At 41.5% G+C, this 17,247-nt stretch overlaps 1 protein-coding gene across 11 annotated transcripts in view; it reads right to left on the bottom strand.

Moving 5' to 3' along the window:
• tjp1a (tight junction protein 1a) overlaps nt 1–17,247 on the bottom strand; it is a 106,235-nt gene that overhangs the window by 65,173 nt on the left and 23,815 nt on the right. For all 11 annotated transcript variants that reach the window (XM_086288507.1, XM_086288499.1, XM_086288534.1 and 8 more), the window contains exon 2: nt 15,289–15,502. In XM_086288507.1, coding sequence (XP_086144633.1) covers nt 15,289–15,502 — 214 coding nt within the window. The remainder of the gene's footprint in view (nt 1–15,288; nt 15,503–17,247) is intronic.

Here is a 17,247-nt window from a genome sequence, read left to right as displayed (position 1 = left end):
GAAAACAATCATTTTTAATAGGTAGACTATTCAACATTATGCATGCCTAAGATTGAGTGGATTTCACACAGAAATCCATTCACTGAAAGCTCACACTGACACAGTGAACTGTTTAAAGGACTGAACTGCCTGTAAGGAAAATGTGATAAATAGTTCATTTATCTCACATGACAAAGGAGAAAATCTGAAGAGCAGCTAAAGCTCAATATGAAACCATCACTGTAAACATTACTAACTTTTTTTTTTTTACGTCCCATGGAGAAATGTGCCCTCTGCATTTACACATAAACTATAGGAGCAGAACCCAGGTTTCAACTCCTCTGCAGAGACCAGAAGGGAATTGTTACACTGTAATATTACACCTAATATGCATGGATTTGGGGTAAAGGGAATCTAGAGTATTTATAGGAAACCAAGGCAAGATGTTTGAAACAAGATCTTCTCGTTCTGTGTTCCAAACAAACCGACGCCTCCTCGCTGGTCAAAAACAAAAAAACCAAAACATTTTAATATTACATCCATAAATTTTCTTGCTGTGCTCCATCGTCATATCTGCTCTCGCTTTGTTATGAACCTCTCAGAAAACACTTTGGTTTAATCCGGAATTTCTGATGTCACTGTCATTAATGTTCAAAAGCTCTGTATTTTTTTTATTTCTTTCTCTTCATTTCTAATTTACGACCATCACCAAAGCCCACAACAGAGACACAAGAGCTGAAAGATGACTGAAATCAGTCAGAGCACAAAATACCAACAAAATAACACTCCCATTAAAACTATACTGCACGCCTTTTTGTATTTCTTGTTCAAAATATAGTGTTAAACAAGAAAATATCCTTATGTTGCGTAGCACTGAAACATTTGCCTTCAAAATTGCACTCTGATCCTCTTTCTCCAGAAGACCAAACGCTTGAATTAATCATACGGATATTCAAACACTCACATGCAAAACATGATGCCTCTGCCTAACCTCCCAAAATATGGCATTTGATTTTAATCTGTCCTCGTCATACCATATCAATTTGTTTCTCACGTTCACTCACCACACACATGTGCATATGTCTGCACACGCTCTGACTCCAGCTACGGTTAACCCAGAGGGATGCTTTTGCCCGCGTATGTGCCCCTCCGTATGCACGTGCAGTTTGCGAGCCAGTGCATTTGCCTGCGTGAGTGAATGTGGGGTGATCCTCAACAGCGCACGCTGTGGACTGAGAGCAGAGCCAACCTGGTGTGACATCTATGAAAGCCGTGAGATAATCTACATGACACTGCCACTGATAGGACTGGAGATATTGATTTAAAAAGCCGCAGCTCTAAAATTAGATTCCTATGTGTTCTGATTGGGCCAGAGGCCCGCACCTCTGTGGTAATATGAGCCTATGGGCAGAGCTGTGTGTAGTGCACAAAGCTTTGATGCTGGGAACTCCTACGACTCCAGCGGTCCTGACTGAAATCAGTCTAACAACGCTGAGGCCCTCAAGCCTGACCTCCTGTTCCCTTCCTCCCTCCATCATCTCTCCCTGTGATAACAGAGACATTCCTGAGCTCGTTCCCTGCCTCGCCGCAGGCCTCTCCCTTAATTCCAGTGGAGTGTGTGGAATGTTGGACTGGAGAGTCGAGCAGCGAGGCAGCCAGAGGCGAACAGACGAGAGGAAATGAACAACATTAATAAACTCAGGTCTGTTATGGCTCCTGGTGTTAGAAGCACCTGGATGTCCACGGCAGGGTGGACCAGCATAAAAGCATGCACACAAACACACAGAAGCACAGAGAACATCTGCTACATGAAATGCAAATCTGGAGCAAACCAATGCATATGTAGCTACGTTGGTGGATTAACTATGTAAGTGAATCAGAGGGCTGGATTACAGGAAACTGTATGATCCTTTAAAGCATGCAGACCCAACAGATCAGGTCAATAAAATGCTGAAGAACGTCCACTTCTCAGATCCTTAACCTGAGTCAGTCAAACAGAAAAATCAGCAAAATGAGCAAATTCCAGAAAAGTCAGAGGCTGGTGTGTTAGAGTCTGGCCAATTTTTACACGGTGAAGGTGTGTGTGCGTGCGAGCGAATGAGAAAACAAGAAAACAACAGACAGACGCAGAGCAGGGAGAAAAACCCAACTGCTACAGGCCAGGTGAAAAGAGCATGTGGACTAATAAAATAGAGTCGAAAGTGAAAAAAGATCAAAGGCAAAAGAGAAAGACATTTGGCAAATGTTATTGTCTAAAAAAAGGGAGAGAGAGGGAGCTCTCTGTTTTGGATGTTAAAGTCAGAGACAGGAAAGAAAAAAAAGATGAAGGGCAAAACATCTTAGGAGGAGTGATATACAGCCGCGAAGAGGAGTCCAAGTCAGAGCATAAATCTCCTCCATGCTTGTGGAAATCAATTCTCTTCATTGGTTGCTCCTTTATTTATGGATCACCATTAGGGACAAACCATCAGCGGCTATGATGACTAAGTTGCCGTTGCAGGAAGGTGGAGCTCGTCCAGTCGATGGGGGGGGATGAGGGGTCACCAATACATCCATCTGCCTCCACCGGAGAATCAAATGAGCAACAACATTTCATGTTGCACGCTAAATTTGTAACCGGTGCAGGCTGTTAGTCATCAGACTGGGACGATTACTGATCAAAATTTCTTCACAGCTTAAAACTCTTGTCGAGTTTCTCTTTATCTTCAAGAGCACGTCCTTTTGACTTGCTACTAACGGGAGGGGGTGTCAAAGGTAAGCGATGTTCCCCCTTCCGAGCAGGTTTGCTCGTGCCAAAGCCTGTGACTGTAAAAGTGCCCATATGCATGAAAGCAAATCTGGCTCCAACTCCGACTGACAAGAACGTAGCTCGTCACAGAAGAAGACACAATCAAAAGCGACAACATCGCAGGGTGTGACGCTAACTGTGACTGCGCCAAACAAACAGAGGGGTTTGTGGTGCTGTGACCTTTTCTAGCACCCGTGCAACACCTCTCCACCTCCGCCCAGTTTGTCACCATCACACCCTCCCTACCTGTCATTCCTGTCCACCTGCTCGGTGTCTCGTATGCCTGTCAGTCTGCCAGCCTCCACCGGGACTAAGGAGGATAGCAAGCTTTATTAAAAGAAAACAAGCAGACAATATAACAAAGGATACAGGGATATGAGCACAGCTAATCCACTGGCAACATCACTGAGGCTCAGAGGGAGCGTCCACTGAACAGGAGCCAGAGATATATATACTGTTGGAGGGCGCCTCTTTAAACACTGCTCCTCTGACCATGCGGAGTTTCTGAAACTGTGCACAGTCCAGCTGAACTTCAAGGCTACCAGTGGCACCAGGCACACTGCATTCAATGTTCAAAAGAAAGCTAGAGAATACTCCATGGCAGGCTTCAAGTGAAGGCGCTGACCCATGGATGATAAAATCCTTGTCAGCTGACTGATCAGTCATCCCTTCCTGCTCTCCCTTCTGCCCCCTCTCTTATTTTTAATAAAATATCTCCAGCTAAGGCTCGACACCACCTCATAAATGTGACCAGCCTTGCCAGGGAGTTCACGTCGCCCCTTACAGTTTCATGAACGAGAACAAGAACAGAACATCGGAACTTTTATATTTCACTGTTCACACATTCTTCCTCTTCAGTGCAGATGTAATGCTGATTATATTCATGCTAAAGCCAGATTCTGAGTTCATTTTTCAAATACTACTAGATAGCATGTTTAGCAAGAAGCATGTGGTTAATCTGCAGATGAATCTGTGCCCGTGCCCCTCTGTTTCTCCGTTGGTACACAGATCTCTCTCTCTCTGCTTGGCAGCGCGATCCCCAGTAGGTTTTTCTGATATGTCGATTTCAGTTAATCAAGTTTTCTGGCATCTGCTTCGAAGTCACAGAGGGATGCACAATAGCTACAGGCCTGAGGTTTATTGCAAATTAAATATACAGGGTGGGCCATTTATATGGATACACCATAATAAAATGGGAATCGTTTGTGAAAAGTCCTGTTTGTGGCACATTAGTATATGTGAGGGGGCAAACTCCTCAAGATGGGTGGTGACCATGGTGGCCATCTTGGATATAACTTTTGTTTTTTCAATAGGAAGAGGGCCATGTGACACATCAAACTTATTGGTAATGTCACAAGAAAAACAATGGTGTGCTCGGTTTCAACGTAACGTTATTCTTTCATGAGTTATTTACAAGTTTTTGACCACTTATAAAATGTGTTCAGTGTGCTGCCCATTGTGTTGGATTGTCAATGCAACCCTCTTCTCCCACTCTTCACACACTGATAGCAACACCGCAGGAGAAATGCCAGCACAGGCATCCAGTATCCGTAGTTTCAGGTGCTGCACATCTCGTATCTTCACACCATAGACTCACACCAGATGACCCCAAAGATAAAAGTCTAAGGGGGTCAGATCGGGAGACCTTTCAACTGGCCCACGACGACCAATCCACTTTCCAGGAAACAGTTCATCTAGGAATGCTCGGACCTGGCACCCATAATGTGGTGGTGCACCATCTTGCTGGAAAAACTCAGGGAACGTGCCAGCTTCAGTGCATAAAGAGAGAAACACATCATCATGTAGCAATTTCAAATTTCCACTGGCCTTGAGGTTTCCATTGATGAAGAATGGACCCATAGCCATTGACATGTCAACTTTAATATCACCAACCATTCCCATGTTGTTATGGTGTATCCATATAAATGGCCCACCCTGTACATATTTATCCAATGTAATATTAGTGCGGTTGAATTTGGAGATAGTAGAAATTCACTGCGGAGACTCTCATTATGTCTGTTCATATGTCAGTAAAGCAGGCTGTTCGATTCTAATTGTCTTTAGACTAACATGAAAGCTGATGACTTGCTTTTCTGACGTCTTGATCTTTGTTTTTCAATTCATCACAAACTGAATTTCAAAAATATGGTAGAGATATAATTATCTATGTAAGAGTTAAAACTGGTGTGCAGCATATGACATATATCCACTTATGGGTATATTATGCTGTCCTTTAAAATGGAGACCACTGCTGAGCAGGTCAGTAGTCCCCTCAGCAGCAGGGTTAAGGTGGTTCGTAGTGAAACTCTGCCCTCTGCAGGATTAAAGCCCTCACTGTTTTCCAGACGTGTTGATTTGGGGGGGGGGGGGGCAGAGCTTCGGAGCCTTTTTAATTCTTTTGGTGCAGCAAAAGCACTTTTAGTGGCCACACAGGTGAATTACAGAACAGTAATGTCGGAGAAGGAGTAACTTGTTACAGCCCACACTAAACAAGTCACTTATGACAACAGGAGGAAGGAGAGGATGCCACCCTACAGTCTCTATATTTTTAAAATAAGATTAATCAAATAGAAACAAAGTGCTAAAAACAAAAATTTAAGTGTTACCACATCTTAATTGTAAAAAAAAAAATCACTTATCCAAGAGTTGGAGGGGGGCTGGATCCTGGAGAAAAGGTGGGGAACAGCCCGGAAGGGTTGCCAGTCTATTCCTTTCAGTTTACTTAATCGCACATCTTCTACGTGGAAAAAATGAAAAAAACAAAAACAAAAATGTAAACAACATGTCATACTAGACATGACTTTTAACCCCAAAGGCCACCAAGGTCACTCTGCATCCCCGTGCTGCACCAGTCAGTCAGCAAACAACGCTGATTCATCTTCCTCAAATAAACAGACGTGCACACAGACACACACACACAGGCATATTCATATCCCGGTGAGGTGCCAGTTGCTTGCTCTTCACCTAAACCTTTAATTAAGTCTTAAACTTAAAAACTTAAATTCCAAAAAAGCTGAGTACGTACAAAGTGACTGTTTAAAGATCTTCACAGCCCCACAAACTCAGTATCATAAGAACTTTCACCTGTACCTGTTTTAATTTTTAGGAAAGCAGCAGAAGACTCTCTGCATGGCTTTTATAACCCCACCTAAAGTGGAGACAGTTATGCAAGCCCACAAAAGGTCATGCCTTAAGGACAAGCATCTTAGATAGGGATGAAATCAAACGCTCGCCAGTGATGGAGTTAGATTGTATATTAGTGAGGAGCTTAAATATAGAAGAAGACCAGAATCATTCACAAAATGCAAGCATTAAACATATAAACATCAGACCTAAAATAGGTGGTCAGCTTGTGAAAACAGGCGCTATCACGGTTACTCAGCAGCCGCAGAGGCCATCTCTGCCCTGTTTAATGGACTTGAGCGGAGGGGGCCATCAAAACTGTGAGCAGAGTACATCCCTCAGCAGGTAGCATCCTGAAATAGCATCCTTGATCCTAATGGTGCACAGCACAGCCCCCGGCTTCTGACGAATCCATCCTGAGAGCCCCTTTGTCCCCAAGCAAACAGTCGTCCTGAGGCACACGGATACAGTGACAAGCAGAAAGACACACACATAGTATCTCCTTCCATCCATCAGATCTGATTAACCCGTTCATTTCTCCTTGTTTTTCCCGTCCTCTGTTTGTTCGACTCAGTCGATTTAGTCTGCAGACAGATGCCACAGAGCCAGGGTGCAGGCTGCCATCGTGACTTCCCCCTGGAGGTGTCTCACTTGACAAAGTTTCACATTTCTGGTGGTCGATTTAGTTGAGAGGGAAAATAAAAGTCAAACGTGTAATGAGAGCCCCTGAAGGTGCCTGCACGGTAGGAAAGGTTAGAGAGATCTTTCGGTGTACAGCAGCATCAGAGAGGCTGACATTGCTGAAAGAGCGTAACATAGAAAGATGATAAAAAGGGACAAACGACACGCGATCATCTTCGCTTTAACTAATATTACAGCACACATCAGATAAGCCAGGGGTTTATGAAGATAATAAATACTCATATTTCAAGATTTGCAATCTGCATAAAATGCCTAGACAATACAATTGGTTTGCAAATACAGTCTTGTTTTTTTTGTTTCAATCAAGTTTTAGGTAAACCAACAAAAAAAAAAAGTCAAAAAAGAAGTCAAAAATATCTGTGGAAGAATATGTAGTACCCAGCAAATCGCGCTGTGTACGTCCTGTCGGAGATTCTAAGTTGAGCAGGCCTCGTTACAGTTTCACGTTGCATCTTCACGTAAGCGTGTGTGTGTGGAGTGGCTACACTGATCCAGTCGGAGGATATTTCTGACAGCTGGGCTCATTTTTAAATTGGAGTGTGACTGCATTTCAGGAGATGTGTCCTTAGTGTTTTATTTTCTTCATGTCTCAGGTATTTCAGTAAAAAACTGGGCTGTGTGTGGTGAGGGTGCAGTGCAGGGCCCAGGAAGGAGAGACCATATTGTGCACAGTAGAAAACAGTACAAGCAAACTATGAACCGTGCACTTCCAAGGTGAGAAGTAAAGAGTTGGCAAATGTTAAAACTTAATACTGTTTTGGCTGTTCAGCTGATATCCGTCTACTTAGTAATAAGTAATTTGCCATTTTTTGGGCCACACGCTGACCATAATTTAGAAACAGTAGGCATGTGTAAATTGTGTGTACAAGAATAACATGTCACTGCTAGGTGTGTACAGAATATTTTCACGGTGCCATCCCACTGATGCTGGAGAATTAGGTTTACTTTTTAGTTTTTCTTTAATATGAAATTTAATGTCCAAACTTTGTTTGTTTTTGTTTTTTTCTTTGTTTGTTTTTTGTTTTTTAACTGTGGAAGCATTGTGGAAAGTTGCATCTTTTCTAACTTCCTCTTTGGAGATAATTGCATCGGTTTCTTCAGACTTTCAGGATTTCTTGCCCTAGAGGTGGAGGCTTCTCCACTGCAACATCACCCCCCCCACCCCCCATTACACCACTTTACCTGGAGGTAAAGAGTCATCGTGCATTATGGAGGGTGGCTAGTCCCACCATAACGGGTGCACCATTCATCTTCTAGCAGTGATGCTATTGGTTATTTATGATACCACAGGGGCATGACATGATAATCAGACTATGGACCATTGTTCCCAGAGTTATGGCTTTCATCTGTTTTCTTGGATCAACATTGCCCTCTGAGTTCCGATTGACTTGATCGGACTTCTGGTCGGTTGATCCTGCAACTTCCTTGAAGCACTTGTCTGTTTTTCCCACTTCCATGCCTTCGAGTGTCTGCATCTTTTTCTGCCAGCTTCAAATTGAATTGAATTTTCTCTGCGTATTTCATCAAGGGAACTGTTTTATTTGTGAGTGATTCGACTGCATTAACAGGAGTAGCCTGTGCATAAAGTAGCTTTTTGGCTTTTCAAATATCTTACAGCACATAACATAATGCTACAATCAGTTCTTCTTTTCCTTTGGATCTCTCTAAAAACATAGAACAGACTGAAGACCATCACATTAGTCATATCAAATCAATGAAATATTTGAAGCTCTTAACACTCATGAACAACATCATATACGAAGCCTCGACATCAGATGGTAAATATGAATTTTTATGTTCGCCATTACTGTGTGAGCGTTTCCTTCTTCTACACACACAAACAGAAAAATAAATCCGAGAAGCTAAACATAATATAATCTTTCCTCTTTACATAAACAAACAAACAAAAAAAACTGTCCGCTGACATTGTGTAAACCTACACGCATTATCACCCTAACCTCCCACCCAGGGCACAGTAATTGTGTTACCATGGAAACAGCGGAGCTGCTGAGACTCCATCCCATCTAATTAGACGCGGCTGCTGCTGCTGCTGCTGTGGACACGTGGATGAATGTTGAAGTCATACATTAACCCGATCTTCTCTTTTCATAATCCGACACGTTTCATGCAGGACCCGTTGTTTACTTCCAGCGGACACATCACCAACCCAAACATTAAAAAAAACAAAAAACAAACAAACAATGGGGAATCCGTCGTGCCATTTGGCTTAATTTACCCGGGGCTTCAAGGTGTTGCTTTTAAGAATAATAAATTATTCAGAAGATGACATTTCAGCGCTACTAAAACAGCCCAGAGACTCAAACAAGGATAGATGTGAAAGCAAGATCTAAAGTTACACGAAAACACCAGCGCTACCGAAGGTCACTGAGGAAATGCTGCCACTCACTGAGGCTGTTAAATAACAAGCATGTGAATTAGGACAAAATTAAAGCTTACCTATCACAAGCACCACGAGTAGTTTGCTGTCCAAAAACATCTCACATGGATGCCACTGTGATGTCAGCCAGTCAGACCTGATCAATAAAATTAATTCTTCTGAGCCATTAAGTAGCACAGTACAGTGCTCGCTGGTGTTATTTATTTAATATTGACAGTTGCCCAGGTGAAGGTGGGCAAACATTTGTATTAATATGCTGTAAACAAAGACCATGAAGGCGAGAACAACAGGTCCTCTTTAACTAGCTATAGCACATCTAATCAATACTGTGAGGCAGAGCGGTGATGGGGTTGTGCTTGAGGTCGTGTAAGGAAAACAACACCAGTACAGCTACACGTTAAGTCAGACATCCCGTCAGTCTCATCGCCTTTAATTTTCCCCTCCTTTCTTACCTCATTCTATCTACTCATCCCCTACTTTCTGTTCTCCTCCATCTTTTTCTGCCCCCATTAGAGAAACGCTGACCTGCAGACTCCCTAATGCGACCAATCAATATTGCACGGAGGACAGCAGACTGCCAGACGTACCAACACGAACGCTATCTTCAACGAATGAGGCCGGGAATTCCTTTAGCTACATCACCACTGATGTCCCATCCAACTGACCCTGCAAACTGAGAGGGATTGATTAAACCAGTTTAATGCGAATGGTTCCAAATGACCCTGTGTTAAATATAAATCTTTCTCACTTTCATGCTGTGGCTGGCATAGATCATAGCTTCATCTATCTATAGAACCATCATTGATCCTGCACGCCCTTCCTGCCTGACATTACTAATGCACAGCGGCCGCAGCACGAGCTAACACAAGAGGCAAAAAGCATGTCATTATGCAGAGGGCTTTGTGTCTTTAAAAAGCTAATGAATCACTGGAATCAAAACGAAAGCCATAGGGAGCATGAAAGCTACAGCCTATAGATGTGCTGCTGCTTAATGCAAATAATGAGGAGTGATAATGCTTCACTGAATGTCCCATTTGCCAATCAAGATCTCTTTATTCAAGTAAAAGGAGCACAAGCAAGAATCCTGGTAAGTGACAAAAGAAAAAGTATTAATCGTACAGCATTATTTGTCTTATCAGTTTTATTTATATACTTCAATATAATCAGTGTTGAGAAGGTTACTTTTAAAATGTATTCCACTACAGATTAAAGAATGCAAAATGGTCCAAAATGTAATTTGTAATGTATTCTGTTAAGTTACTCAATGTGAGTAACATATTCTGAATACTTTGGATTACTTGATATATTGTCATGCATTTTACAACTACATGAATGTACTGATCTGTTACTATTACTAAAGGCTATTTGTCACCAAGCTAACATTGTTAGCTGGTGTTAGCTGAGGTTGGTTCATAGACCACAGACTGTTAGACTTGATGCATTAACAACCTGCTAGCTGCAAATAATCACGTGCAGTTCTGAAAGCAATGCCAACTACATTTTTAAATCTTAATCTAAAATGAGTAAGATTAGGGTGGACATCACAACTGCACATGATTTTGTTTGTAGCTAGCAGGTTGTAATGTAGCCTTCATTAATAGTAATAAATCACACAGCAATAGATACTTTACTGGCACATTACCCAGGTAGCTACCACAAGTGCTGAAACTGGTCCGTTGGGTTATTGTCTCCCAGGAAACACTTCCCTTGTGCTTTTGGAAATCTGTTTTCTTCTATTTCCGTTTTTCCTATTTTCATTGTGTATTGTGTGCTTTTGCAGCGTTTTTCTTAATGTTGGTGTTTTCTTAAGTTGCAGTCCGTTTGGCCTCTCAGGGCCACCGTACATACATGCAATTTGTTGCGCAACAAAATTAAATAAAATTAAATTCCCCATTATGTTTAACTTTCTCGTGTTTCATTTTATTCTTCATGACAAGAAAATAATAATAATGTGCCAAAACACATCTGACTTCATGTTGCCAGTTTTTGGTTTACACTATCATACATTCCATACCTGCTTTTGGATTTATGTGCCAGTGTCAACATGAAATGCGTTTGTGCTTCCACTTGAGGCGGGCAAAGAACGAGTAGAGCTGTGGTCTCTGACAGATGTTGCATGCTGACTTTTGTGGCAGATTTCTCACGATTGCATCACATCTAACGATCTCATTGTGTTGGTGTACGTCATCAGGACTGCTTTTGTGCAGAACAGCAGTAACACTGTACAGCCAAGAAACGGGACAGCTTTAAGAGTTTGACCTGGCAACAGGACACATGCATACATACTCCCTCTCTATTAAGGTCGTGAACTTCAGGTATATCTGTTTCATTTTATGATTTAGTTTTTACATGTATTTTGATGACAAGTATTTTTTTCATAGTCCATTGCTGGCTGAGCCATGCAACTTACAAAACCCACCAGCATTTGGCTCCTATTTGTTGTTAATTTCCCACACTGATGATGATGATCCCAGAAGCTTAGCGCTACTGCAGATTTAATAATTTGTTCAGAAATAACCACTGTTGCTGCTGTAATACCATATTCAGTCCACACACACACACACACACCCACACACACACACACACACACACACACACACACACACACACACACACACACACACACACTCTTTAGGCACAGCATATCGTTCCATAACCACAAAGGCTGCAGACTGTTTCAGCGCTGGTGAAATAAACGACTTTATGTGATGTGCAATTTTGTGCCACTGTGCCTTGAAAACAAGGGACGAGGAGAATGAGTTATAAGGTGTCTGCAGAGCCTTCTGTCTGTCCAGGGGAAATATATTCATCTAATAGGTACATGCTGCACCCGCTGCCAAACCACTCGCTCAGCCCTCCCTCGGCCATTCATGTCATAACCTTTTATTTATGACTCTATTTTGTAATCTCTCTTTCACACCCGTCTGTCAGTTTGTGTTTGTGGGTTTGCCATCTTTGGTCTGGCCATTATCCCGACAGAAAGCAGGCAAGCCTACCTCATCGCCAACTGCTCATCAAAGGCTATTCACTGTCCACAGGATATGTTCCTTCCAGATATTAACACCGCACTCAAAAAGTCCAGAAGCTACTAGGTGTTGGAAGTACTATTAACTTTACCTTATGAACCTTTTTTTCTTATTTTTTAAAATCTGCAATTCTTGTTTTCTTATTTGGACAGACTAAGTGATAAATAAACGCTACAGTGCAGCAGACGAGGCATTGTGCCCCACAGATTTCACTAAAACATTGTGTACTTTCAGCTCAAGGTCTCTGCATATCAGTTCACCCAGTTTAACCACAGTTTTTTCAGCTTCTCCTCTCTGTAGTCCTCACTGAGCTGATTTTTTTAATGTGCAAAAATAGCTGCAACTGAAAGAAAGAAAACGCTACATTACGACGTGGATCATTTCTTCCATCTATTATTCATGCTACGAATTTACATTCATGGACGTCATGCGGAGGTCCACAGCAGGGCAAGCGAACGGGAGAAAATGTATTTGTGTAACATGCTCTGATACATGGAGCGAGGAGCAAGTGAGATGAAATGGATAGTCTGCAGCGTCTATATATTTAATGCAAAATGTAAAGTATTGAGATTTACTTTTATTATGTTTCAGTTAGAACGTAAGCTTGAAAAAATAAACACAAATAAATAAAGAAAGGAAGGCTTGCTTTAAATCACAGGTTTTCTCAAGGCTGTGTTTGAAGACTATCTTTGCTGATGGATGGTCTTTAAAGACAAGACTGTGAAGCATCGCTTTGACTCTGAGTCTCAGAGCAACTCTGGCTTCCCTACACTGATGCCTAAAATACTTCCTGCAGGAGTCACATCGGCGCATGTTACAAATTGAGCGCTAGCTGACAGATTAGGAAGTGCAGGACTTGTGCCAGAACAAAAGTGAAAAGTTCGTGAAACTGAAGCAATGTTTTTTTCTTTTTCAATTTGATGTGACACAAAATTCTAATCTTTTTTTAATGTACATTCATGCCAGTGCTGCTAATATTTATACATATTACCTATAGGACAGATAAACAGTTTGTTACGATATGAAAACGTCTATCGTTTCATATTACGCTATCATTTGTTTCATTGTGTCGCAAAATAAACTGTTTACAGCAATATTTTTTCATGGTTTTGATGGTCACTTTAGAATTCCTTAAAGTTCTCTCTTTGCCTTATATTTAATATAACCACACTACCCTTACTCTACATTAAAATGTTCAGTGGGTGTTACAGTAAATTTTAACATCCAGGCATCAATGTAAAAGACGAAGTTTAAAAGAGTTAGAAGTTAGCAGGAAATTAGCAGGAAGTTAGCTCACTAGTTTCCGGAAACTAGCGACATCTCAAGTTCTTGCAGAAGGATTTCTACAAAACAAATACGTTACTTTGGACATAAAAGAAAATAGAAAACAAAAAACTAAACGGCAGCAACATTTGTAAGGTTGCTGAAGTTGGGTTTGCTGGTATATAAACAACTTCTACCCTTGAGATTGGTGGCAGTCTTATTTAAAAAAAATTCTGATTCAAGCAAAGAAAAAGCGCTTTTGTATTTCACACTAGCAAAAACAACCAATAGACCAAGCATCACCTTTTCCACCCTAAGCCCTTCTGAAACCAGTCAAAAGGGTTTAATAAAAAGGAAGGACAAGGAAAGCACATTACTGTCGATAAAAGAATTAATATATGCCTACTTATATATCTTTTTTCCTTAAATCTTTCAGCCCTGTTTTTATCCTTGGCAACAGCACTGCTGTAGTTGCACGGCTCATTTCCCACTCAACCAAAGCTCTGCCGTGAGTGCTGCACGTTTTTGTTTTCTTCGATGATACAACAGCAAAGTCACATCTAACTTTCATTGACCATCTGCCTCTACAGCTCCAGTGCAACCCACCTCTGGTCTTACTTCAATCACGTCTGCAAGGTAGGAAAAAAAAATCCTCTGAGTTAGACCAGACGGCTCACTGCCAAGTATTATGCAGCAGGGCACTCAAGGTTGCTTTAAAAATCTATGAGATATTTTCGCCTCTGTCTCAAAATTAGAAACTGACAGGAGACCTCATGCCAGCAGTCAATCAAACAGACAAAAGCGGTCGTAAGTGTGTGTTTGTGTGCGTTTGCTGCATCGTTCAGACCGATGCTGTGCTGTGTCATCTCGGAGCATGTTCCTGACTGTCACCTCCACCCTGTGACTTTTTCTCTCATCCTTCAACCCACCTTCACATCAAAAATGGATTAACTTGTGCAAGCTGCAAATGCCGCCTCTCTTGAACGTAATCTTAATGAGTCCCAGTTGTGAAGAACAAAGGCTCTGTGCACAGAGACACCGGGCAACTCTCAATTAAGGCCGGCTGATGCCCTGAACAAGTAAAGCAAGCATGCACATGTGTACACACAAACACGCACACACACACACTGCAGACTGTCAGCATGGAGAGGAAGGTCGGGTGCAGATGAGGAAACATCACGCTGCGAACATTTATTAGGGGAGACATCTACAGAGGGTCAAGACACAAAGACAGTAGTAGAGGGAAAAGAAAGACATACAGTAGCACCGTGCAGGGAAGGAGATCTTTATCTGTGTGACCACAGCCTTACCCAGCATGCATTAGTAGCAGGTTGGCATTTGTTAACATCATAAACCGTTGGTTTCTTTCCCAAATACCAAACTGCCTACACACACACGCACACACCCTAGCAAACACACACAAGTACACTCGAGTTAACCAGCGGTGAGAGTGGGCCAAACGCCATTCTCAGCTCAATAGACAATCCCAGAGATAGGAAGGGTTTTTAAGTCCAAGCAGCTTACCCAATCATTTATCAGATTAATACTTTTCATGAGAATAAACCAGTCATAGAGAGAGACATATGGAAAGTGTTAAACTGTGCTCATCTGAAAACCACAGAAATATTACATAACCGAAGGTCAGCCTCTGTGTGTGTGTGTGTGTGTGTGTGTGTATTAACGCTGTGGCTTCAATCTGAATGAAATCATTAGGATATCTCTTGGGCCTTTAGTTTGCATTGAAACTACAATAAATCATTTCCCTTCAACATCTCTGTTTCTGTTAAAATGGAGTTTGCTTAAAAGCAAGTTCCTCATCTTATTAACCACTCAAAGCACATTGCAAGTCACATTCCCTCATTCGCACTTTTATTCTATACACACAGCACATTTCCTATAAGACTCAAACTCCTAAACGTGGTCAGTTGTCGGGCTGTTACTATCTATCACCAGTTCTCCTCCTATTTCTGTACAAGTTAAGTTAGAGTGAAGCTGTGCATGGGCCTTACATTGGAGTCAAGCAGATCGAGGCTGTCCAGGCTCTTGCTGCGGTGAATGCGGCCTTTGATGCGACGCAGGGAAGGTTTACCTTGGCTCATAGGCAACGAGAGAGTGGATGTGGCAGGCATAGCCATAGCACCAGCGCCACCAGTAGCACCTGTAGGCTCATCTAAACATCCAGGAGCACCTGAGGGGGATAACTCTCCATCTGCCGGGGTCACCCTGCAACAGAGACACAGAAAGTCAATGAAAAGTCAAGAAATAGTCAGTAAAGAGTCAGTGGGGTTAAGTTTCACATTCATCAAATCAACTCTATTTTTGGAAATGTAGTGTATCTACTCAGCACCAAACTGCATTTAGTTGATAAAAATCCAAAAATCTACAAAAGTTAGTTGAAATCTTTGGAAGATCCTTTCTGCCCCTGGTTTTATTTTATGCCATCTGTAAGTCAATATTTCTGGTTATTATCTCAAAATTTCAAGCTAGGTATCTCAGCATTTAAACTTACTCATTCAAAACTTTGAGAAAATAGCTATAAATTGAGAAAATGAACACACGCATACGTCTCACTTGAATTCACCTGTTACACTCATATTTAACATTTCTGGGGACAAAATCTGCCAAAATCTTGAATGTTTCCCATAATGCATTGCTCGTGGGCTCAAACACTTAATGTAGCTACATATATTAAAAACAACAGCGCTCACAATGAAGATGATTTCTCCCAAGAGCTAGCCACAAAAAACACACATGCTAGCAGACAGCACTGCTGTATCTGAGGGAAAACATAAAAATGCCTGAAGCATCAAAGTGACATAACTTTCCTCTTGCTGTCTTTACTTTTTAAAGGACATCTTCTCCTGTTGGCTGTAGTGCCATTTAAGCAAGTGTGAATAATTGGGCTGAATGTCAGCGGGTAGCCTGCAGATGGGCACTAGGTAGGCAGCATCCACTTGTCTTCTATTATTAAGCCACAATGAAGACGCTTTGCTTCTTACATGCTTGGCTGCAAAGGTCTTTTAAGGTGAACTGCCTGGAAAAATAAGTCACTGCAATTTTGATTGTTTCCTCAATCACGCCTTAAAATGTTAACAGAATACAATTGTTTAAGTTATTTCAAATTCTTCAAAGGAATAAATACTTTTTAAAAACACCACCTACATACATGGTTTACAAGGAAAAGGATATAAAGATACAGTCATGGTAGAGAGAAAGAACACTCTGTCAGTTCAAAGGTTTAACATGTTAAGACATCATAAAACAATAATCTGGTCCTTACAAAATTTAAAATTACTTTAAGACAAGCTCAGTGACATATCACATTTCATTACTTATTTAACAAAAACTAAGCCAAAGTGCAGAAGCAGTGTGAGAAAAACTAAGTACCCCTCATGATTCAGTAGCTTTTAAAACCACCTTTAGTGGCAATAGCTTTAGTGTGCAGAGGAGTTGTGGTGTGCAGGTGTGCATTTGCACTTTGCTCTCCTTGCAAACCAAAGCTGTGCTGCCATGGCCTTTTTAGAGCGAAGAAGCTCGTCGTTCAGTCTTTTTCTAATTTTAATGTGATGGATTTTAACATTTAACAAGCCAACTGAGGCCTGTAGAGTCTGAGATCTAGCTCTTTGATTTTTTCTGACCTTGGAGTGAATTTGCTGGCACGTCAACTCCTGGAAAGATTGGTGACGGTCTTGAATGTTTTCCATTTGTGAAAAATCATTCTCACTGTAGAATGACAGACTTCAAATTGTTCTCAGAATCCTTCCCAGATTGATTCAGTTTAATCCAAGTTTTATTTATACAAATGGTAAATGGCCTGTATTTGTATAGCGCTTTACTAGTCCCTAGGGACCCCAAAGCGCTTTACACATCCAGTCATCCACCCATTCACACACACATTCACACACTGGTGATGGCAAGCTACATTGAATTCAATTCAATTCAATTTTATTTATATAGCGCCAAATCAC

Source organism: Aulonocara sp. 'chitande type north' Nkhata Bay, linkage group LG1 (assembly GCF_057382095.1).
Source record: "Aulonocara sp. 'chitande type north' Nkhata Bay isolate Kocher_YH1m ecotype deep benthic linkage group LG1, A_spYH_male_GT1.1, whole genome shotgun sequence".
In the NCBI taxonomy this organism is placed as follows: Eukaryota; Metazoa; Chordata; class Actinopteri; order Cichliformes; family Cichlidae; genus Aulonocara; species Aulonocara sp. 'chitande type north' Nkhata Bay.
Note: the sequence above shows the minus strand (reverse complement) of the source record. Positions and strands in the feature narration are given on the sequence as shown.